The following is a 25,578-nucleotide window of genomic DNA, read 5'->3' as shown; positions in this document are numbered from 1 at the left end:
AGCCCCGGCTCTGCAGAGCGCTCTTATAAAGGGCGTTCCCAAGCCAACCGGTATGGTGAGGGAGATCCCCATAACCAGAGGGGGCTGTAAGGGAGGTATGGAAGCAGTTGCCCCTCCCTCTGGGGTAGGGGGGCGCTTGGTTGATTGAGCTGAGCTGGCTGAGTGTGCCTTCCTCTCTCACTATCTGTTGTAGCTCCATCCCAACGTGCTCTACCCAAAGAATCACTCTTGTTAAGAGGTCAGGCCCTCACCTCTCTCCCAAGCTGAAGACCCACATTTCCAATTGCCTGTAACCATCAACTCGTAGATATCTCAAAGGCACCTGAGCCTCAATTCAGTCATGTGCTGCAGACCAACATTCCAGTCAACAACAGACAGCATATATGACGGTGGTCCCGTAAGATGAGTACCATATAGCCTAGGTGCATAGTAGGCTCTACCACGTAGGTTTGTGTAAGCATACACTGTGATGTTCACACAATGATGAAATCAGCTAAGGATGCATTTCTCAGAACACGTCCCTAATGTTATGCAATGCATGAGTGTATGTCTGCTATCACAGTCATTTTCTTCTTCTTATACTCTTTCTTCTCAATTCCCGCTTTGTCATTTATTCACTCAACAAATATCTGTGAAGCATCTGATCTGTCGTGCACTTCCTAGTCACTAGAAATGAGCAAGACAGAGTCCCTACACACATTCAGGTGTGCAGAGACAGACAGTAAACAAATCACAAATTAAATATATATTAGGTCAGGTGCTAGGAGGAGAAATGAAGCAGAGTGTAGTAGACCCAGCTGCATCCTACGATTTCTATTTTCCCTTTGTCTTAAAAATTGGAATGCTCCAATTTTTAGCTGAATTCAGACCCCCTGGCCCCAAATAAAGAGTGCATTCCTAGCCTCCCCTCAACTAGATGTGGCCACGTGACCAAGTTCTGGCTAAAGAGCTGAGAGTGTCTCCTTAGGACGCAGCGACACTGCGGCTTTCCCTCGTGGTCAGCCCTCCTTCCTCCTTCCTGCTGGCTGAAACACAGACTGGCTGGAAAGCCAGCAACCCTCTGGGATTATGAGATAACCTTGGGAATGGCAGCCACACAAAACAAAGCAACAGAATAAAATAGAAGGAGCTTGTGTCCCTGTCACCAAGGTGCCCCATATCAGCCCCTCACTGACTACCTCCAGATTTCTAGAACTTGAGAGAAAAGTAAAATTCCAATGTATTAACCCAACTGCTATGTGGGGGATTTCTGTTACTGCCAGTCAAATCTAACCCTAACTAAAACCCAGGTTGATCAAGTAGAGGGCATGAGGATTGCTTTAGTTAGGATGGACTGGGATGGCCTCTCTGAGGATGGGACATTTGAGCAGAAACCAGAATAAAATGAGAGTGTGTGCCATGCCAGGGTCTGGGAAAAGAGTGTTCCAAGCAGAACCATCTCCCTGTCTCCCAAGCTGGAAACCTGGGCATCATCCTTGCTTGAGCTCTTCCCCCTCCCAAATGCCCACATCTAATCTGTCACCACACCCTATCAAGTCTACCTATAAATGTGTCTCAAGAACAAACAAAACAGAAGAAACAAATCAAGCCTAAAAACTCTCTTGACTCCATCCTCTCCTCCCCATTCGTTCTGCTAGAACAGGCCTGTAGGGGGTTAAATGGTACCCACCCCCCAAAAGATATGTCCTAACCCTCACAATCTGGGAATGTGACCTTGTTTGGAAAAAGGTCTTTGTATATGTAATTAAGTTAAGGATCTTGAGATAAGATCACCCTGAATTATCAGTGGGCCCTAAATCCAATGACTGTCTTGATAGAGGCAAAAGAGAAGACATAGGGAGAAAAAGGAGAATGGCTTGTGAAGAAGGAGGCAGAGATTCGAGAGAGCTCTGCAGCCACAAACCAAGGAACCTCTGGAGCCACCAGAAGTGGAAGAGGCAAGGAAGGACTCTTCCCTGGAGCCTGTGGAGGGGGCACGGCCCTGCTGACACCTTGACTTTGGACTTCCAGCCTACAGAACTGTGAGACAATAAAACGTTGTTATTTTAAACCACCAAGTTTATGGTAATTTGTTCTTGCAGTTGTAGGAAACTAATGCAGTCATGTGCCTCAAACAGCGTTTCAGTCAACAGTGGACCGCATATATGACGGCGGTCCCATAAGAGCAGCACCATATAGCCTAGGTGTGTAGTAGGTTGTACCATCCGGGTTTGTGTAAGTTCACTGTATGACGTTTGCACAACAATGAAATCATCTAACGACGCATTTCTCAGACTGTATCCCTGTTGTTAAGAGATGCATGACTGTACAAAGTCCTTGGCAATATCCACTCTCTCCTAGCCCCAGGCTCTGGAACTTGCTTGTTCCGAAATCTCTGTAGTAAAAATGTTTTGATCATGTATCTCAATAATACATATATTTATTTACAACTATCAATGCATAGTACTGTACTAATATATTACGTGTGTTATAAAACACACCTAAAACATAGACACGAAAACAGATGAGACGGATGGGAGTATAAAATGATATAACTACTTTGGAAATGTTTGGCTGCTTCTAATAAAGTTCAACGTACACCTACTTCACAACCTAGCACTTCCATTCCTGGGTGTTTACCAAGAGAAATTTAAGCATATGTCCATCTAAAGATCTGTACACAAATGTTCAAGGTGCTTTATTAGTAGTAGCCAAACCTAGAAAACAACCCAAATGTCCATGAGCAGATGAGTGGATAAACAAATTGTAGTATATATATACATACTTCACAATTCTTAGCTATAAAAAAGGAATGCTTTTTTTTTTGGTAACAGTTTTATTGAGATATAACTCACCCATTTAAAGTGTGTAATTCAATGATTTCTAATACAATCACAGAGTTGTGAGATCATCACCATCATCAATTTTAGAACATTTTCATCATCCCAAAAAGAAACCTTGTACCCATTAGCTGTCATCTCCCAAACCCCTATGCTCCCCAACCCTAGGCAACCACTAGTCTACTTTCTGTCTCTGCAGATTTGCCTGTTCAGAACATTTCATATAAATGGAATCATACACTATGTGATCTTTGGTGACTGGCTTCTTTCATTTAGCATAATGTCTTTAAGGTGCATCCATCTCGTAGTACATATCTGAACTTCATTCTTTTTTGTATATGAATAACATTCCATTGTGTAGATATACGACAATTTGTCTATCCATTCATCAGTTGATGGACATTTGCTTGTTTCCAGTTTTGGGGTTCTTTTGGTGGTGTCTTAGTTTGTCAGGGCCATCATAACAAAATACCACAGACTGGGTGGCTTAAACAACAGGAATGTATTTTCTCACAACTCTGGAGGCTAGAAGTCCAAGATCAAGGTGGCGGCAGGTTTGGTTTCCTCTGAGGCCTCTCTCCTTGGCTTGTAGATGGCCGCCTTCCTCACATGGTCTCCTCTCTGTGTGCAGACATCCCTGATGTCTCTTGGTGTGTCCAGATTTCCTCTTCTTAGAAAGACATCAGTCAGACTGGATTAGGGCCCACCCTAAAGACCTCGTTTCAACTTAATTGCCTCTTTAAAGACCTTATCTCCAAAAATGCTTACATTCTGAGGCACTAGGAGTTTAGAATTCAATATATGAATTTGGGGGTGACACAATTCAGCCCATAACAGGTGTCATATTAAGACACTATTGCCAAATGCAAGGTCACAAAAATTCATACCTAAGTTTTTCTCTAAGAGTTTTATAATTTTAACTATTGCATTTAGATCTTTGACCCATTTTGAATTAATTTTTGTATATGGTATGAGGTAGGGGTTCAACTTCATTCTTTCACACGTAGATATCCAGTTGTTCCAGCACCATTTGTTGAAGAGACTATTCTTACTCCATTGAATTGTTTTCATACCCTTGCCAAAAATCAAAAGACTGTAAATGTAAGAGCTTATTTCTGGACTCTCAATTCTATTCCATTGATCTATATGTCTATCCTATTGCCAGTACCACACTGTCTTGATTACTGTTGCTTTATAAGTTTTGAAAACAGGAAATGTAAGGTCTTCAACTTTCTTTTTCTCATTCAAGATGTTTTGGCTATTCTGAGTCCCTTTTATTTCTATATGAATTTTAGGATTAGCTGGTCCATTTCTGCAAAGAAGCCAGCTAGCATTTTGACAGAGATTGTGTTGAACCCATAGATCAATGTGGGGAGTAGGACCATCTTAACAATACTGTCTTCCAATCCATGATCATAGGATGTCTTTCCATTTATTAGATCTTCTTTAATTTCTTTCAACAATGTTTTGTAGTTTTCAGAGTATGTTTTACCCTTCTTTTAAACTTATTCTTAAGTATTTTGTTCTTTCTGGGGCTATTGTAAATGAAATTGTTTTCTTAAGTTCATTTTTGGATTGTTCATTGCAAATATATAGAAGTACAATGGATTTTTTTATATAGATTTTGTATCCTACAATCTTACTGAATGTGCTTATTAGTTCTAATAGTTTTTGAGGGCTTGTGTGTGGGGACACCTTAGGATTTTCTATATACAAGATCATGTAGGAATGAACTCTTTTTTTTGTTTTAATAAGTATTCTTTTTTTCTTTTAAAGATTGGCACCTGAGCTAACATCTGTTGCCAATCTTCTTCTTCGTTTTCTTTTTTTTCTTTCTTCTTCTCCCCAAAGCCCCCCAGTACATAGTTGTATATTTTAGTTGTGGGTCCTTCTAGTTGTGCCATATGGGACACCGCCTCAATACGGCCTGATGAGTGGTGCCATGTCCGCGCCCTGGATCTGAACCAGCGAAACCCTGGGCCACTCAAGCAGAGCGCGCCAACTCAACCACTTGGCCACAGGGCCAGCCTCAGGAATGAACTCTTGATACATGCAGCAATATAAAAACATTGAAGCCAGGTACAAAAGAACACATGTATATAATTACATTTACATGAGGTTCAAAAACAGGAAAACTAACCTATGGTGATAGAAGTCAGAACAATTATAACCTCAGGACAGAGGATGGGGAAGTAGTGACTAGAAAGGGGCGTGAGGAGATTTTTTTGGAAATGATGGAAATGTTCTTTATCTTGAACACTGGGTGATAGTTACTTAGGTTTATACGTGTGTTCAAACTCACTGAGCTGACACTTAGGATTTATGCATTTGACTGCTAGTAAATTATACTTGAATAAAAAAATAAAGAGATAAAGATGATAAACTATTTTAAAATGTGGTGGGCTAGTAGAATCATTAGCTAATCATCTCAAGGCCTCTGTATACATAGAGATTAGCTCGTCATTAGCAATATACAAAATAAAGCCACAATTCAAATAGCCTTGCTTGTTTTTATTTATTTATTTTGGCTGATTACTTATTATATCTGATCAGATCTTTATTTTCTTTTAACCCCAAGATGTGGCTGATGAGTAGCTTGTACCAGGGATAGGAAAATTGTCAGCACTCTTGTTTTCTCATTGTTCATTAGCTTCAGTCAAGAGTTCCTATGCAGAAATCTTTCTAAGCCACTTCCTGATTTTGTGAAGGTCAGTGTAGTTAAAGCCAGATAACATGATGCATAAAACTACTTCAATCAGGCAGTTATAAGATGGTAATCCCTCATAATATGCTAAAAATGGCCCAGGAAACAAAGGAAGGGGCTGCTATCAGCCCTTCTCATTATGAGAGACCCTGGGGACAGGATGACACAAGTAACCATCTAGAAGGCTGACCAAGCACAGCCACAGCTGCCAGTGTTGACTGGTCCTTAAAACATTGGTAACAATGGAACTTGTAATATTTTCTTCCCACTCCAAGGTGAATTATCTTACGCACACACTCCCTCTGGAGATCTCTCTACACTTGTCTCCACTGCCCCCTGTCTGGGTTCCTGGATGCCCAAGGCTCATGCTCCTTGCCACTGCCAGACAGAACACAACTTAACCACATGACTCCTCAGCCTAAAGGTCTTCTGGGCCCTGTCAATAGAGTTCCTTAACCGGATATCCAATGCCAGCCCCACCCAACTTCACAAGCCTCCCCTCCTGCCTTCCGCCTGACATCACACCAGTCAGCCTCTCCAGGCTTCTTTCCAGCCTTCACAGGCTCTGCTCTTGTACCTGCTGCTCTCTCTGCTTGGAACATCCTTCCTGGCCTTGCAAATTCCTTCTCCTGTTTCAAGACCCTTTGCAAATCTCACCTCCTCTAGCCAAACTTCCTTCTCTCCCCAAGACAAGGTTGATCCCTCCCTTATCTGGCTCTCATGGCATATGTCACCCGATGCTATAACTTTTTTCCTTTTTGCATACTGAGTTTCACTTCTCAGCCATTAAGTCCTCAGACTCTGGAGACTCTTATTCATTTCCGAAAGAACAAGAATATAGCTGCTCAGTCAGTGGAATGAGGAGCAAGGCAGAGGTGGCTATGCATCCAGACCCAGCCTTGGGCCTCAGCCGGGACCAGAAAATGGACCCAGATGCGGGGGAAATCGAGAGTTATTGTACTTTTCTCCCAGCGAGTTGGCTCTTAAAGACTTCACCTTACTATCTTCGCATGAAGCAACCCACCTCAGATCCACTCTATTGCCATTTTAAAGACATGGTGGGGCACCAGCTTGGGGAATGGGAGAGAGGAAGGGTTGCCATCACAAATAGCACAGAAAATTCTCTGATTTGGAACGATATGGGATATGTCAGTAAGAAAGACCTGAAACTCGTCCATGTTCAAGAGCAGAGGGGATGGGTGCCAAGTTCCTGGCATGCCTGATTCTGCACACTGGAAAAGGCAAGAGAGGGAGAAACCTTTCCATTCCCTCTTCCAGAGTCTCTCCCACAGTCAGGATGTCACGCAGCTCCAAGGCAGGAAAGTTAAATATAGGATGTTTAGCTCTGACACTTAGCATTTTGCTTCCAAGAAAGGGTTAAGGAGGGAGCCTGGTAACAAAGACCCCTCAGAAAGCACTTCTGAGGGGGCAGGGCAGGGCCCAGCAGGAGCAGTTGGAGGTAACTGTTCTTACCCTGGAAATCCACTGCTGGGCTGCTGGGCTCACTAAAGCCATGATCAGAACTCCCAAAGGGATTATCACACAATTCTCTCTTTTATAGAAAATGGTACAAAAGGAAATGGAAAGAACGTTTAGGCTTCTTACCTTACTTTCAGTAAGCGGGGGCCGGATTGGCCTTTCACATGCTGCATCCTTAAAGAAAGACAAGACAAGGTAAGGTGCTACAAAGACCTCTCCACAACTTGCATTCACAACATACTATGCTAATAACTAATCATGCTCAGAAAGCAAAAGTAATTACAAGTAACCTTGAAATAGCTTAGCAAATTCTAACATGATTTCACCTCTGGAAGAAATGCGGCAGAGCTCAGAAATGTCTGATTCACAAATTTATTCACACCAACATTTATTAGGTGCTTACAAATGTGAAGATTCAAATCTGAGAAACAACAGTGGCTCTGCCCTCAGGGAGCCTGTGATCCACTAGAGAAGACAGATGTGTCAATCAATAATGGAAGCACGGCACCGGCTGAGCTGCTGGAGAGGTGTGTAGGGGAGCAATGGGAACATAAAGGTCTGTCCCTGCTTAACCATTGGCCCCATGTATCCCCAAGACTGCAGGATGCGATGCTTCCTAAATGAGCATGGAGGGAACATGGCCAGCAAGCAGCGACCAGCTTGATGAGGTTAGCATCCTCGGGGAGTTAGCATCCTGTTAGTTAGCTCTTTCACAACCTTTTTTTAACTTCCCATGCCTCACAGATTTTGGAAGCTGCTCACAATCAAGAGAAAGGTTCATGTGGATTTCTTCATGATGGCAGCTGAAGGGATAAGGAGGGTGTTGTAAATTGTTTGCAAAAACAGCCACGGCAGTTCTCCTCTCTGTGCCCGTATTCTCACACAGTCTCCTCCCACAGCGACTCTGGGATTGGTTGTGTGACTTGCTTTGGCCAGTAGGACAACTTCAATGTCGTGCAAGCAGAGGCTGGAGAACTGTGCTGGGGGCTTGCCCTCTCTTGCTGCTCTTGGGACTCCTGCAATCACCACTCTTAGTGGGTGAGAAGGGACAGAACCCAGAATGACAGAGCACAAGAGGCAATCCCACTGTTTAAGGAAGGAGACTGAGGTTTCCAGAAGGTCGCATAGGAGCCCACAGATGTACAGCCAATTGCTGTAAGAATCAGGGGTAACCCATGCGTCCTCCCTGAAGGGCAGGGGCCATCTTTTCAGCCCGTCTTATCCTGCCTCGCATACAGTAGGTGCTCAATAAATGTTTGCTGTTCATGAACTGAAAAGCGGTGCTCTCTTCTGAGTAGGCCCAAATCAAACAAGCTCCATAGAAATCATGGTGCTAGGGAAGCAAGAAAGGGCATCCCATAGACAGCCCAAGTGACAAGGACAATCTAGGCAATCTAGGCATGGGCTTTCCCCATGCCCAAGGCCCAAACACTATAGGCCTCGCACCAATATCTGCAGGAGAGCAACCTTCCTGCTGAAAGGGCTCTGATGAAGCCTTGCAAATACTTACAGGCCTACGCAGGAATTCAGAGTCAGGCAACAGTGAAAAATACCACCTGGGGCTTGGAGAAAGAAAGGAACTGAAGGACCATACAATTTTTGGCCCTTCCTCAGATTGAGTGGAAATTCAATATCCAGAGAACAATATTTCTAAGCTTGAAACAACCGAAAATATAACTATCCTTAGCAAGTTATGGTTGGAGCAGCCTCACCTTCAGCCTTGAGTTTGATGCGGAGGTAGAAAGAGCACAGGTTTGGAGTCAGGGAGGCCTGAGTTTATGTCCTGGATCTGCCACTGGCCAGCTGTGCAACCTTGGGCAAGTAACTTAACTTTCCTAAGCCTCAGTTTCCCCATCTGTAAAATGGAATGACACCAACTTTGCTGGGCCTTTGTGAAAATTAAAGGAGACCATGTAAAGTGGAGTGGCTGGTGCAGAGAAATTGCTCATTAAATGGCAGTAGCCACAGTAAAGACCGTGGATTTACGGAGGCACAGGGCAATAACTGCAGCTTACGGCGACTTGAGCAGTCAAGCCAATTTCAACTCCTGGGTTTCCAATTTTTGTCTGAGACCTGAGGGCCTGTGTTCCTCTCTCTGGACCCCCAAGTACCAGCCCTTGACCCACAGAATGACACTGAACTCCCAATGCCAGCGCCCAAGCCTGCTGACTGCCACGTGGCGCCTGTGACACTGGCTGCTTTGTGCCACCTCTCCAAGGGTGGCCGGGCCTGCTTTAAACTCTTGGTGGCATTCTGCCTGGGGCTGGCAAAGCTGGGCAGTGGCACAGGAAGGAAGCAGTGGGGACCAAGAGAGGTGGCAATGACATCTCAAACAAACCTCCTTGTTTGGAGGTGCTCTCCATTTCCCAGAGCAGGCAAAGCTTTTTTTCTAGTAAAGGAAAAGAGAGAGAAGAGGTGTCGGAGGTCCAGAGGCCACAAGGAGTCTTCAAGTTTACGTGTTTAGTGGCCTCCATTCTCCACTATAACCCAAACAGGCGCCTCAGGTTCTGCAAGTGAGGCTGAGCTCCCATTTGGGCATTAGAAACAGGACAGAATTCAGTCCTCTCAAAGCCCTGCGAGGTAGGAAGGGTGTGTCTGGGCTGGACTTTACAAAGCCCTCCTCAGAGACAAGGAAAAGGGCATTTTTAAACCAGTCCTGTAGGGCTGAGGGAAAGTGCTGGGCATACCCAGGCCCCTCACCTGCAGGGAAAAGCAGCTCCTTGAGCTGCAGTCCCTCTGTACTTTCAGATGCTATCCGGGCACTAATTTGTCACTCAAGGGCTGAGCAGCCCAGGCCATTGCAGTGATTGAGGTGCTGCTCTGAGAAATCGTGGCACCCAGGGCAATCTAGCCCTGTGTTCGCCATTGGGCTTACACCTCACTGTACCTCAATTTCTCAAACTGTTAAAAGGGAGCAACTTGCTCCAGAGGGGTCGGCTGCAGCACAGGTTAAGTGAAAGTGAGCCGGCTACTCAGGAGAATGTAATGTGTCCTATAAACATTTTCCAAGATTTGTTTCAGCATCCAGGGGAGAAGGAAAGTTCTCACTAAGAGATAGGAATTGTCTTCTGCTTTTACGTGGCAACGTAAACTCTGGCCTAGGAAGGCTTCTGTTAGAGAGAAAAAGCCACACTCCTGTTTGCAGCACACATTTGTGACTTCGCGGCATAACTCTAAGAAGGGATGAAGCACAGGCATTACATGAACTATCCTCTGGGCTCCCCCGGGTCAGGACCTACGTGGCCCGGGTGAGAATTAACCCGCACAGAGGCGGGATCTGAGGAGCCCCCACCTTGTCCCATAACACGTCCCTGCTGTGCCCTTGGTCTGGGGTTTCCATTCCATAAAATGGACCCCAATATAACACCCTACCAGAGAGAGTGGGCTGAGCAGGCCACAGTGCATGTGACAACGTGAAGTCAGAGAAAAGCTAGGGGAGGTCTTACCCATCCTCGCTGGCAGGTCTGTCCCATGGTGGGGAGAACAGCTGCTGAGCCCCGGGCCTTTCTTCTCTTCTGTTCTCAGCAGCAGGGGCTGGGACGCCTGGAGAAAAGCAGAGCCCAAAGGAGGCAGCGTCAGAGGATGGTTAGCCTCATTCCTGTCCTCACCACTTGGGAGGCTAAAGACCCCAAAACTGAGGACTGTGGGCAGAGTGCAGGCCTCTGTTTCCAGGAGGACCTGTAATCCCAAATAAAATATCATAAGTTTTCTGGAAGGATGTTATTCTAGAAGGAATTCTCTGGAGGTTTGTCTGCAGGTGGTGTCTCCCACTAGCTACAGCCTCCTCTGCTTCAGATGAGGCTGCAAAAAGGGTTTTGCTTTGGGGAGGAAATCAAATAGAAACGGAAACTGGCAACTTCCAAGGGCCAAAATTTCAGAAGTGTGATCATCACAGTGTCATTCCTTTCCCCTGTCTAATTTAAATAGGGTAGGGAGTATCTCTGGGTAAAAATTACTTTTCTAATTATAAATGCAATGCACACTCATGACCAAAGAAGTCATAAAATACAGGCAAGTTGTTTAAAAATAAAAATCACCTTTACTCTTATAGAAACAAGTTCCATTAACATTTTGGTATATCTCCTTTCTTAGATTTTTCTCCAGGTAACTACATACCGAAAACAACACTGAAATGAAATCACGCTGTAATACTCCTTTTAAATCTACTTTTCTCCACAGAATAATACATTATGAAAATTTTTTCACATCAATAAATACAGATCTCATCATTTTTATTGGTTATACCGTATAACTGATATACAGAAAGGCCAACTCAAGAATCCCTTTTCAATAAATGTCAGATATCTAAGTTAAAATTCGTAGCAATTTTATTGTCCCTAGCACGTCCTGAACAGCTTACAGATGTTATGTGATTTGCCTGACAATTAGCACCTCAGCAACTCCAGAAGCCTCCTTACTCTTCAAGGCCTTTTCAGTTCTAAGAGGGTAAGCCAAGACTCCAGCCTTCTAACACTGGTGTAGCGCTGGGCATCCAGCCACTGAATCCCAACGGCTCACGGGGGTGAATTCTGCCAGAGCTGGTCTTGGCAGAATACCTGTCACCCCTAACATCCCTGGCCAAGCTCAAAGGCATAAACAGAATTTGTGGGAGTTTTTTGTTATTCATTTACATGCACAAGAGTTGATTTAAAGCTCATACTTAATCCTTTCATCCCAAGGGTTGCTGGAAGAGAGAAAACACAGAACTTGACTTTTATATATTCTTCAGAGAACTGACAAATATGGGTACTGGTCCTACAGTTACCTGATAACGGCCCCTCCTCCTACTAGAGGACAAGCGCCAGGATGCAGGGACTTTACATGTCCCCAATGCTAGGCACATAGTAGGCGATGAACGCAGCCTTGAGGTCGGGCTGCTCGGTGTGAAGCCCTATGTGATAGCTTCGACTCTGGAAAAGTTACTTCACCTACCTGACCCTGTTTCCTCACCTGTAAAGGGGGATGGTAACTGTGCCAATGGAATCACATAGGAACGCGGGGGTGTGCACGCAACAGAGCACTTAGAACAGTGCTTGGCAACTACCCAACGTCTGTAAGTGAGCCATTATTACCACTGATTAACCAGTAATTTTACTGAAATTCAAAACGGTTGTGAAAGCAAAAAGGGCTTTAGCTTAGGGCTGTAAATGGCTAATAACTGGAGGCACAGCCTGTTTAGAGGTGGCTCAAAGTAGTGGGTCCACAAGGAGAGCACACAACAGTTTACTGGGGTGAGGGAAGACAGTATCAGAACTTTTATTTATGACTTTGTGTGATCTCACCCTATAACTTTTTAAAGTAACTCGTTATAATGTACACATCATTTTAGTATGTTACTAAATGTATTTCATTTTTAAAAATTGAGGTACAATTCACATATCAAAAGATTCACCCTTTGAAGTTTGTACATAATTCAGCGGTTTTTAGTATATTCATAAGGTTGTGCAACCATCACCACTATCAATTCCAGAACATTTTCAGCACCCCCAAAAGAAACCCTATATCTATCAGCACTCACTCCCTACTCGCTCCTCCCCACAACCCCAGCACCCACTAATCTACTTTCTTTCTCTATAGATTTGCCTATTTTGGACATTTTGCATATGTAGAATCGTAAATGTATAAAATCTCAAAATAATTAAGATATATGTATTGCGGAATGTGTCCACAAAAATATCTCACTGATGGAGTGCATGCCAAAAACTTTGGGGAGCCCTGGCCAAGAGCGTAAAGCCATCTCGGTTTTGTCCCCAGCTCCTCTACTAACGTACTCTGGAGACACTGACAGGAGGTGACGGCCTCCATCAGCCTGTGCTAATGAAATTCCAACAGCTGGCACAGTCCAAAGCAGAATGTGATCTAAACATAATATACATTTTGCTTTGTAATTTATGATTTGCCTGTTTTCATAAAATGATATTCTCCTAATGATGCTAGATTAGCTAACAGTGAAAATAGCAATGTAGCCTGGGACCTGGGTTCTAACCCTTGCTCTGCCACTTCCTGAACTTCTCTGAGCCTGTGTCTTCGTCTGTAAAACGGGGGTAATAATAGGTGAGAATGAGTAAGCTTTTCCATTTCTGCATTAGAATATGCCCTTAGGTTAACTCTCTAGTTCTCTTCCCTTGGTTACGCAGTAACGGTAGTAGGTCAAATATATTACTGAGCAACATTTCTGATGATAAAAATGACCCCTGGTTGGTAGATTGCTTCTGGGCTGGAGGAAGTGTAAACACTAGATGAGATGCCATGGCTCTGTGCTTCCCTGAGTGAGATGACTCTTGTCCCCGGCAGCGACTCTGGAGGATGTCCTTATGGAGTTGTTACAAGAGAATTTGGCTCTAGAGGGGCAGGAGACTTTTAGGCCAGGGAGAAATCCTGCACCTGCCCAGGGAGATCTTGTCTCTCCCCATCTGAGCTGCTCCATGTGTGGCCTGCTGTAAGGACCACTCAGAAGAGGAACACTTGGCACGGCCCTGCCGGTGAACTGTGGTTCCTGTCTGATAGCCTTGCAGGCAGACTGGGGCCAAGTGTGGCCTGTGGCAGTCTTTGAATCTGAAGGCTGAGTAGACTCTAGGAACACTCCTGACGGGTGTTGCAGATTAAGTAATGCAGAGAGCCTGGTATACAGTACGTACTTAATATGCAACAACTGTAAGTACTAAATAAATGGCAAATATTATTATTATTTTTTTGTTTTATCTACACTTACCAACTGATAGTGGGCAAGAGATTATTCTAACCCTGAGAAGCCCAGGTAGGGGTATCAGGTTGCCAGATATAGCCCCGTTATGAGACATGAGAAAACACCTCTCGGTAATTCTCAAAAGAGAAGTTATACAAATGTGCATTCAACAAGTATTTATTTGGCATGAACTGCATGCTATTCTCAATACTAGATGTCAGGAGCACCATAGTGGAAAAAATGGACACAGCCCCTGCCCTTGAAGAGTTTATAATAATTAAAGAGCAATTACAGTGCATTGTGATGAGAGAAGAGTGGGGAACTACATATACTTGGGAATCTAAGAAGTCTTTTCAAAGTAAGAACGCCAGCCTTTGGTTCACGGCACCGAATCACAGGCTGGACAGAGACTGGAGCCCTGGCACTCACTGTTCACATGTAGACTGCTGCAATCAGGGACACGCCTCTCTGTATCCACACCCTTGGCTAGTTCCCATCTACAAAGACCTGGGCTTGGACAAATGACTTGCTTTGGGCAATCGGACAATGGCAAGTGAAAAAACTAGAAAAGGGCTTATGCCTGGGGGCTCACTCTCTCATCGCTCTTGGGACCCCTGCCACTGCTGCCATGGGGAGAAGCCCCAGTTAGCCTGCTGGATGATGAGATGTCACAGTGGGGTGGAAACGAGCCATCCCAGCCGAGCATCTTAGGCCGCCAGCCCCCAACCAACCAGGGAGCCGACCGAGATGCAGGCGTGAGATCAACGGAGACCAGCCACACCTGGCTCAGATCGGCAGACCCATTGTGATATTGTGATTAACAATAAGAAATATATATTTGGTCTTTGTCCCTGTTCCTGGTACACGGCTCCTAAAACCCTTGTAATTTCCTAAGTGCTAAGAGCAATGGGAGAATCTTTTGTTATAATAAGTATTATTTTATTATGTTTATTGTATTATTTTGTCAAATAGCTCCAGCTCCTAAAATAGCTCCAGAGTGATAAGGTGAAAGGGATGGCTTGTTATTCATAACAAGCCTCTTTCATCCACCCCTGACTTTATGTTAATGATGAGGGGGTTGGTTGCCTGGGGAAGCAATCATGTGATTAGAGGGTTGGAACTTCCAGGAACCCTTCCCACCTCCAGGGAAGGGAGCGAGGCTGGAGTTTGAATCAATCAGCAATGGCCAATGATTTATTCAACGATGCCTATGTAATGAAGCCTCCATAAAACTCCAGAAGGATGGGGTTCAGAGAGCTTCCAAGTTAGGGAACACATGGAGATACTAGGACAGTGGCGCGCCCAGAGAGGATATGGCAGCTCCAGGCCCCTTCCCACATACCTTGCCCTATGTGTCTCTTCCATCTGGCTGTTCCCAAGTTTATCCTTTTATAATAAACTGGTAATCTAGTAAGTAAACTGTTTTCCTGAGTTCTGTGAACTGCTCTAGCAAATTAACCAAACGTGAGAGGGGGTTCTAGGAACCTCTGATCTATAGCTGGTTGGTCAGAAGCACAGGTGACAATGTGGACTTGTGATTGGCATCTGAAGAGGGGAGGCAGTTTTGTAGGACTGAGCCCTTAACCTGTGGAGTCTGCCACTATCTCCAGACAGATAGTATCAGAACTGAGTTACATTATAGGATACTCCGCTGGTATCACAGAATTGCTTGGTGAGAGAAAGAAACCCCACACATTTGGTGACTAGAGGGGTCAGAGTGAGGAGTGAGAAGGAGACACACAGGTGGAATTTTTCTCCCTTTACAATCACCCAGCTGAGCCCAGCCCAAATTGCTGAAACAGAATTGTGAGCTTATTGTTTTAAGCCACTAAGTTTTGGGGTGATTTTTTAACACAGCTATAGATACCTGAGCCCCAAGGAGTCAGTCCCTGCCCAGGAGTAGGCTGTACTGGAAAAGCCCTGACCCAGGAGTCAGAGAGCCGGCTCCAGTCCTGGGTCCACCACCTGTTCCCTATCGGTCTCAGGGAAGATGCTTAACCCTGCCAAACCTCAGTGTCACCTGATAACAGTCACTCTCCTGTCTACCTCCCAGGGTTGTTGTGAAGATCACACACAGCCACTTGGATCCCTCAAGGGAGCTATTATTAGCACGTCCTGAATGGAAACTGCCAGTAAAGGAACTTTGTTGCCCGATAATCATTAATAATGCCACACGAAGAAAGAGCTGCATTCACAGAGCACTAACTGTGCATCACATTTCTTACACATTTTCTCATTTGATCCTGGTAACACCATTACAAGGTGGATAATACAATCCTATCTTATAGATGAGGATGCTGACATTCAGAGGGGTGCTGTAACTTGCCCAAGGTCACACAGCAGGATATGGGAAGGCAAGCATGGGCTCAGATCTTACGGACTCCAGAAGCCCACTTTCTTCCAGCTCCACCTGCTGCCTCTCTCCTCCAGGGTCTGTGTCATGTCATCACCCTCCTCGTGCCTCAGCCTAGTGAATGCTGGAGTGGGGTGAGCTGTATGCTCCCCAGTTCCAGGCCCTCTGCAAGGAGAGCCTGCAGAAGCTCAGCTGCCCACCAGCATTCGAGGCGGTTCATCAAGGGGCTGGCTCTGCGGCCTGGTTAAGTTTGATGTGCTCCGCTTTAGCAGCCTGGGTTTGGTTCCCAGGCGTAGACCTACGTCACTCATCATCGGTGGCCATGCTGTGGCAGTGACCCACATAGAAAATAGAGGAAGACTGGCACAGACATTAGCTCAGGGCAAATCTTCCTCAAGCCAAAAAAGGAAGATTGGCAATGGATGCTAGCTCAGGGCCAATCTTCCTCAGCAAAAAACCCCCAAAAAACAAAACATAGTTCATCAACAAATTCCACATGTACTCTTGCCTTCCTTTCTAATACCCAGGCGGATTCCCAAGGCCAGTTCAAACACCGCTCTGGATCACCAAAGCAACCTTACAGGAAATAAATGTTACAAGTTTCCCGTTGGTATTTATTACTTAAAGTGTCCACGGGTCTGTCGTATGACAGAGAAGACTGTGCTATCATCTTCTTCTGTGCCTCACTATCCGCTGCTAACCAGGACACAGGAGTGAATGGGAGAAAGGAGCCCTCAGGTCTGGCCCCCCCTCAGCTGGAAGATCATTCAAAGCAGCGTTGCTCTTTGTCAAGAGACTGCTTGGCCCAGAGCTCACGTAGAAATTGGTGGCATTTCCACTGGCCTGCCAGGAGCCCAGTCTGTATCTAGTGGTTCCATTCTGCACGCATACCTACTTCATACTGGGAGCTGGCAATCCCCTATCACTCCATCAGCCTGGGAGCCCACTGTCCTCACACACATCTCTCTAGAGCTCCCTCCTCAGAACCTACAGCACCTGTGTAAACCAAGTGTTGCTGGTCCCAAAAAAGCTGGACAGGCACCATTATAACATGATTTCAAAATAGATGCTTCACTTCTTGTGTCATTTATCTGAATTTAGGGATCCTGATTTCCCAGCATTTTAATAACAGAAATATCCACAATCCATTTGCATTTGCTAATGGCTGGATTCTCTGTTTGTTTCCAGCTATGCTCTTTTTGGTACCATTTCAGCCTCTTTTTCAGAGAACATGCACCAACACCACCCCTCCCCCCAATCAATTGACTTCCCATCTTTCCCTTAAGTGTCTCACTTTGAGGAAAAGATAACTAGTAATTACTGAGTGCCTATTATTCGTCAGGCACTGCTACAAATAACTCAAGGCATTAATTCACCATTCATAAGTAATATTATCCCGTTTTACAGATGAGAAAACTGAGATTCAAAGAGGTCCAGTAACTTGCCAAAGTCATACCGCTGGCAAGCAGCCAAGCTGAGACTTGAACTCAGGCTGGCTCCAGCTCCTGCACTGTCAGCCCCTCCACTACACTCTCCCTCTACAGCATGGCATCAATCCAGACACCAAGGTTAATAAGAAGGGCAAATGAGTACTCAGGGGAGAGAGGCCTTTCACAATTTATCAAGCTATGATGAATACAAGCACAGCATTTGCCTTTAAAAAAAAATCACACTGTAAATAACATTAGCCCAGTTACTTCAAACAAAACGACCGACCTTGAGTGAGTTTTGGTCCAGTTACAAATCACTGTTTAACCTTGGGAAAGTGTTTGTCCCTTTCTGGGTCTCATCAGTGAAGTAAGTGGGTTTAAACTCCAGGATGTACCCTTTGAGATATGAAACTTGGGTTTCTCTTTACTCATCTTATGTTACAGAGAAGGACAGGAAGCTCCTAATGCAAAAGGCCAAGGAGGGTCTGTCTCAGGGAGGAGTGAGACCACTGTGGTTTGGCTGCCCCCTCACTTGCCTTGGGATAACTTGAGACACCTCTGCTGGCTCTTCACTTGGTCTCACTCTCATTTTTCCAAAAGGACAACATATGCTGTCCTTGCAACCCAACTGTAGATTCTTGGCACAAAGCAGTTGTGGGTGGGTGTTTGGCTCTTTTCTTCCTCAAGAACAATGCTCTGGGTAACAGTTCTTTAGCTGATTAGCTGGAGTCCTGAGAACAGAAAGGGACAAAAGATGCATTTGTCATAATATCGAGTCACCAAAGGACTGGAAGGGGTAGAGGCTGCACCAGCATCATGTGGAAGGAAGGGCACAGGCTTTGTTTCCAACCAAGAGGACGTTACTGTGGCCTCGTGGGCAGGGGCTCAACTTGGTGCCTTTGACATTCAGACAGTGCTTTATGATTATGAAGTTCTTTGTGCCACTGGGACCTCACAGAAACCTTGGGCAGTGGGGACAGGAATGGTGACAACGATGGAGAGGATGGTGAAGATGGTGATGACAATGGCAGCTCATGTGCATCGAGCCCTCGTGTACCAGGCTCTGTGCTAACAACTTCACGTGCATTGACTCAGGAAGTTTCCCAACAATTTCAGGAAGTAGAAACTGCTTCCTTGTGCCCGGGGAAGCCAAAGCTTGGAGATGATAAGTCATGTGCTCATAGGAACACAGCAGTAGTAGATCAGGGTTTTGAACTCGGGTCTCTCCCACCCTGGGGCTTTAGCTCTTTATTTTATGGGTGCCGTAGCTGAGGCTTAGAGCCAGCAAGTAGCTCAGAGCTAGTAACGCTAACTCAGGTTTTAAAATCTGCGGAGAAATGAAATGCCCAAGTTGGTGGAAAAAATAGAGAAGGCAAACCGCTGGTTGGTGCCCAATGGAGCTGGGGTAGACCTGAGCCCAAAGTCCTGTGAATGTCCCAGGCCACCTCCTTCTTTCCTCCTCCCTTCATGAGGCATTTCTTTGGGGACAAAACCCCGTGTTCTTCTGTCCTCTCCCGCAATCCCAGGAGTGACCCACCACCATTCCCCTACCTAACTACCTCACCTCTTTCCTACTCTCCTTAAATCCTGCCCTCATGGAGCTTGCAGTCTCTAGGGGAAAGAGATATTAGTTAAGAAATCACATGAGTTAACAAGTACAAACTGTGAATTGCATGTGGTAAATCTCATGAAGAAGTACAGGGAGCCATGACACCTAGACTTGGGGGATCATGGAAGGCTTCCTAGAGAAAGTGACTTTGGATCTAGGAGATGTTGGTCTGGGCCAGAGTTTTCTTTGGATGGTCCTGAGGCAGGGCCAAGTGAGCCTTGAGAAAAGAGGAGAAAGTGGTAGGAGGGTGACGTGTCCTAATACTTTCAGGCCCTCTTGTCTGGCCCCATCCAGATTTGAGCGTGGCTGACAATGGGCTGGCTTGGGGCTCTTCCTCTGGGGCAGTGGTTCTCAAAGGATAGTGCCTTGGCCAGGGCAGCAGCATTACCTGGGAACTTGTTAGAAACGCACATTCTCAGGCCCCGCCCCAGACCTATGGAATTGCAAACTTTGGGGACGGAGCCAACAATCTGTGTTTAACAAGCCCTCCTGGTGATTCTATGACCTGCTAACGTTGAAAGCCATGTTCTAGATGCCAACAGTCAAGTGGATTCACTCGTTAAAAGCATAATAGATCCTAGTTCTCTGCCGCTCTCTCATGTTCTCCACATGGAAGACGAATTCACAGATGATATTCTGAGAGAGGCCTGCTGGGGTCTGTAAGCTGTAGAGGTTAATGGGACAAGTAGTTTGATGGGGTGGGGGTTGGGGATAAAATACAGGGATGTTAGCAATTCTGAGATTAATTGCCCAGGGGTGATACTCCAGAAGCTAAAAGCATGTTATTTGGAAACTGGAAAGAACCCAGCACATCCTGCCCCCTTCCTAATCTCATCTAAGACAAGGGTACCTTGGCCTTCAAAGCAGCCTTTTCCATTGTTGGCTAGTTACGTCTGTGATGAACTCTGCCTCCCTCTGACCTCCTTCTGTTGGTCTTAGTTCTCTGGATTCTTGCAGAGAAACCCTCTCCGCCTTTGCTACGATCTCCGAAGAGTAGCAATCATGCTTATTTACTGTTTATCGTGAAGACAGAATCATTGACCAACCAACGTATAAGACCCTGGACTTACAAATGTTCTTATTAAAGCGAGAGTGAATGTGACAGAAACTTCAACTACACGGGCCCTTCAGCTGGGCCTGCTGACGTGAGAGTGACTACGCAGATTGGCCCACACTCTGGAGAATGGGAAGGTCACAAGAATCTGATTCCTAACTCTGGCCTAAACCTCTGATGTCCCCTAGCTCACTGACGCCTCTTCCATGTGGTTTCTTTCAAGTCTTGTGCTCATGACTTGGCTGGTGAGGAAGAAATTTTTGGACCATATGTTTAAACTATAAGTGTTTTTCAAGGCTATTAACTACTTCACAGCCCAGGATCTACCTAGTTTCAGGAAGAAACAGAACATGTTTCTTGTGTCATTCTGAGGTTCCTCATCACACCCAACCAGTTGTACGTTCATTCACACATTCATGTAACCATCCTGCATATCCAGTCCCACTCCATCCTCCTCAGTCTACCTGCACTTGGGCACTACCCAAGTTCTTCAAACTGAGAAACCAAAGTCAACCCTAGACAAGTTCTACTCCAAAGAATACGCTAACAGAAGACCCAACTCAGGGAAAACGAAATGTGGCAGAGTTAAAAGAGCAGCTTAAATTCCCTTTCAAGCTTGGACTCTCATGCTCTCCTAGCATCCTTTGCAACGTGAGGAAGAAGTCAGGGAGATAATGAGCCCATTTCAGAGAGAGCAAGACTGAAGCCCAGGAAGAAATACAACACAGGGACCTGCCTCTCAGCCCGGTCATCCCATCACCAATCAGTGGCCCCCAGGCCTGGGAAGGCTGTCGGGGACACCACTATCTGGAGATGATGTCAGCCCTCGAGTGATGATAGGGAATTTATCAACCAACATAAAACATCAAAAGAAACTTACTATGAAATGGGGCTCTGACACTTCTTGCATAAAGATGGTCTTTGGAGAAACATCGAGATAAAAGCTCACTCCTCTGGGACTGGAATCACAGCTTCTCTATGCTCTTGACGATGTCGGACAAAAATGCAACCACATGCTCTTAAACTGGCTTTGCACCAAACGCTGGAGAGAAAGCTCATCTGCCCACCACCTCATAACAACCAGAGCCAAATCTATGTTCCATTTTTACCAAAAAAAGGCTCCATCATACCACAAGAGTCCATTGAATTCAAACCCCTTTACAGAGGAAGCAAAAGACTTCCTAATCTCAAGCAAAAAATGCCAGCTATGTGCTCCCACAGGGTTCCAGTGCCCGGGAGGCGCAGGGCACCAGGCTATCACAATAACCTCTCAGCTGATCTACAATTCAATCCTCTTTTGTGCAAAACTCCAGACACTGTCCAACAGTTCAGATCCAGGCTTCAATCCCAGGATAGTCCACTCTGTGCTCACCCCAGAAGCGTTCCCTGACCTCACAGGCAGACTCAGAAATCTAGAAAGACTCGAGTTGGAGGCAAGAGACTGGCCACATAGCTCTAGCTCTCTTCGAGAGGGGAGCTGGATTTCCAATTTGCTCTAGTAGGTGCTGCCTCCTATGTACCAGGCACAGGAGCGGAAGGGTGTGGGTGAGCGGAGGGAGGGGCAGGCAGAGAGAACTATGAAGCCGTCAAAGAGCTGATAGACATAACCTAGACTAAGCACGCATATAGCCAAAAAAAAGTGAGCCAGGCAGCCACAGTGTGAGCAGCAAGTGCTTTATGGTAGGTCCTTTAGGTGTCAGAGGAAAGGCTAGGTAGTTCCAGAAGACGCACGTGACCTGGGACAGTGGATAACCTGTCAATTTCCCTGGGAAATGTCAATCTCCTTTCCTCTGCCCCCACCCCCAGCCCTAATCCCACCATCATATTTACTTTTGTGCCCAGCTCCGTGCCCTGTCCCTCCATAGTTCACTATAACATAGTTTTTATCAGCACTGGGGTACCTGGTGCGTAGTATTTTATTTAGGCTTATAAGGAGCTATAAAAAAACAAAAGATGACATAAATCATAATGATTATCCATGATGTATTGTTAAACCAAAAAAGCTAGATGTAGAAGCAATGTGTAGAGTGGAATTCCATCTTTATCACCACTGCCACAAATGGAAACGACTATGTCCATGTGTATCAACTGTACCAGATGAAACGTCTGTTTCTGTAAGTGAAAAATCATAAAGTTTACAGAAGAGTGATTAAAATCTGCTCCTGCCTCTCCCTGCATAGAAACAGAGACAATTGCTTTCTACTCCTTCACAAGGGGCAGGAATAACTCAGAACCCGGTACAGGCGACCACGGGGTAACATGAGGGCATAAGCCCTGCTTGGGTAAAGAGTTGGGAAAGCTGGTGAGGCTTGACTAGCCACCGGCATCACGCAGCCATCCCCAATGGCTGGCAGATGATAATTCAAAGAGACATTTCCTCTTGGCCCTGCTTCTCCCTGAGAGACTGAAGGCCAATCCCTAAACCCTGAGCAAGGCAGACACCTGGGGCCAAGGGGAGTGTTGAACTGCGGGTCTGGGGCCAGGGCTCTGTCCTAGAGGTCTGCCTCTCCCCTCTCCATGAGCTCGCTGGGACTGACCCAGATGAAGGCCTTGCCTTAGGCTCTGACCCATACACCTTCCAAGACAGAGTGGTGGGAATATAAGCTCACCAGGCAAAACTAACTAGACTTCTGAGGAACAAAACTGCCCAAAAAGAACAACAAACTAGGCAATCTATATACACCATTTGAATCAGAAATATTATAACCAGCAGACTGAGAATGTAAATAAGGATGAGAAATATACTTAGTAAGATTAAAAATAACACGAAATTATTTTAAAAACTAGAAATACTATATATTAAAAATATAATATAGATAGTTGAAAAAATAACAGAAAATTAGGCAAAAATATATTTTTTAGGTAAACACAAAAAATACAAGGCATAAAAGAAAAAATAGTAAATCAGCCTTCATCAAAATTAAAAACTTTTGCTCTTGAAAAACACTGTTAAGCATATAAAAGGCAAAAACGTAATCGATGGACACAGCTGCAGAAATTGCTGAGCTGGAAGATCAGACTGAGGAGCTCTCCCAGTAAACAGCAGGGAAAGAAAAAGAATAGAAAAGTTAAACAATGGAGGACAGAAGTAGAAGTGCCAACAGCTGGATAATAGGAGTTCTAGAAAAAGACAAAAAAATAGAAATAGAAAATATTTGAAGAAAAAACAGATACGTTTCCTCCAATTAAGTAAAAACAAAGGACCTCAGATTGAAAGGGCCACAGAGTGCTAAACCAGAGATATGAGGGAAAATCGACCCCGTATTACAGACCATCATAGACAAAACAAAGAAAATCCCACAGGCTTCTGGAGAGACAGAGCGGATCACCCAGAAAGGAACAAGAACCAGATTGACATTAGGCTTCTCAACAGTGACAATGAGGTGAGAAAACAATGGAGTACCAAATTTAATAAATTAAAGGAAAGGATTCTTTTTTTTTTTTTTTTTTAAAGATTGGCACCTGGGCTGACAACTGTTGCCAATCTTTTATTTTTTTCTTTCTCTGCTTCATTTCCCAAACCCCCCCAGTACATAGTTGTATATCTTAGTTGCAGGTCCTTCTAGTTGTGGGATGTGGGATGCCACCTCAACGTGGCCTGACAAGTGGTGCCATGTCAGCGCCCAGGATCCGAACCCTGGGCTGCTGCAGCGGAGCGGGCAAACTTAACCACTCGGCCACGGAGCCGGCCCCAGGAAAGGATTCTTGAATCTAGAATTTTATATCCAAACACATTGTTACTCAAATATAAGGGCATAATAATATTTTCAGGCATATAAATATCCAGTTTGCCACATAAAGGTTCTCCTTGAAAATACTTTTGGAGAAAATAGTCAAATAAGTGAGAGTTTATCAATAATAACATAACTAAATTCTAAACAATGTAAATATGATGGCATCTAGAGGTAGGAGAGACCAAAGTACATGAAAGCTTCCTAAATACTTGTCTTCTTTAGGAGAAGACATATCTATCAACTTCCCACCCCATCCCCTCAAAAAAGGAGGAAAAGGAAATATATATAAAAGGATACATAGGTTAAAAAAATAGATTAAAATAGGTACAAAAACTAAGATAGTAGCAAAATTCAAATATAATAATTACAGAAATGAAAATGTACTAAGCAACAAAAACACTGCCAAATGCTGTTTAGAAGAGGCATGTCTAAAGCAGGAGAACATGAGTCGAACGCAAAAGGGTGAAAAAAGGTTTATCATGTGAACACTTGCTAAAAGAAAGCTGGTGAGTTACTATCAGACAATATAGAATATAAAACGAAAAGCACCATTAGACAAAGAGGGTCACTACAAGAATGATAAAAATTCAATTCCTAAAGAAGATATTCAAATTCTAATAAATTGACCTCTAAATATTTAAAGCAAAAATTGTTAGACCTTTAGAAAGAATCTGACAATTCCACATTTTAAGAGGAGATTCAAACACATTTCTCTCTGTTGTTAGGTCAAATAAACAAAATCAACAAAGATACAGAAATTTGAACAATAATATTAACAAGTTTAATCTAATAGACATATATAGAAGTCTTTATCTAATAGAGAATATATATTCTTTTCAAGCACACATGAAATATTTACAAAGCTAGCTTTATTGATTTCTAAATAATAAATATAATATAGATCAGAGGTGAGCAAACTATCGCCTACAGGCCAAATCCAGCCTTCTATCTGCTTTTGTAAATAAAGTTTTATTAGCACACAGCCATACCCATTCATTTACATATTGTCTATGGCTACTTTTAGCTACAATGGAACAGACCATGTGGCCCACAAAGCCTAAAATACTTATTATCTGGCCATTTACAGAAAAAGTTTCCTAACCCCTGATATAGACCATATTCTATGATCAACACACAATTAAGTTAGAAGTTAATAACAAAATGATAAATTTTAAAATTTCATATTTTTGGAAATTATAACAGTACAAACTTAAAAGTTCTTTTAAATAACTGAGTGAAATAAGAAATCATGGGAATTTAAAATATTTAGAACTGGGGGTTAAGATATAGAAGGCAGAAGCAGATCATTGTACTCACTGTAACAGTTTAAAAAATGGATAAACTGAAAAAATTGCATTTCTTTTTAGAGACACTAGAAAGCTATGGATACAAAGAAGTCTAAAGGAACTGAATTCGAGAGCAGAAAGAACCCTTCCAAGGTGAGGGAAGACGGGCGACTGCTTTCGTCCCTGAGGGCATTTGCTGAGTCTGAGCATCGACTGACAGAGACTGGACTCGTCAGAGCAGAGGCAAATCTGCTCTGAGAGAGAACGGGAAACCAGCCAGCTTTTAGTGGCCACGTGGGCTGGCTTGACAAAGTAGAATTTGGAGAAGCCTCCCATGCACAGCCCGTTTTCCCCACCGCCAGGGCTCCCCGCAGGATGTTTGCTCTGTGCTGGGGGCTAGACTGGAAATTCAAAGCAAGGTTTCC

General features: G+C 44.4%; 1 protein-coding gene across 10 annotated transcripts in view; it reads right to left on the bottom strand.

Annotated features, from left to right (window-relative positions):
* HK1 (hexokinase 1) overlaps positions 1-25,578 on the bottom strand; it is a 105,914-nt gene that overhangs the window by 72,780 nt on the left and 7,556 nt on the right. For 2 of the 10 annotated variants that reach the window (XM_070564658.1, XM_070564682.1), the window contains exons 2-6: positions 19,035-19,081; positions 18,007-18,201; positions 10,449-10,545; positions 8,715-8,857; positions 7,129-7,176 (exon numbers count right to left, since the gene is read on the bottom strand). Coding sequence is in view for 3 of the 10 variants with exons in the window: in XM_070564612.1 (XP_070420713.1) it covers positions 7,129-7,176; positions 10,449-10,475 (75 nt within the window). In the remaining 7 variants the exon portion in view is untranslated. The remainder of the gene's footprint in view (positions 1-7,128; positions 7,177-8,714; positions 8,858-10,448; positions 10,546-18,006; positions 18,202-19,034; positions 19,082-25,578) is intronic. The other 8 variants (XM_070564652.1, XM_070564612.1, XM_070564646.1 and 5 more) reach the window with 4 other exon arrangements.

This window comes from Equus przewalskii, chromosome 1, assembly GCF_037783145.1.
Source record: "Equus przewalskii isolate Varuska chromosome 1, EquPr2, whole genome shotgun sequence".
Classification (NCBI taxonomy): domain Eukaryota; kingdom Metazoa; phylum Chordata; class Mammalia; order Perissodactyla; family Equidae; genus Equus; species Equus przewalskii.
This window is presented reverse-complemented; position numbering and strand designations above follow the sequence as displayed.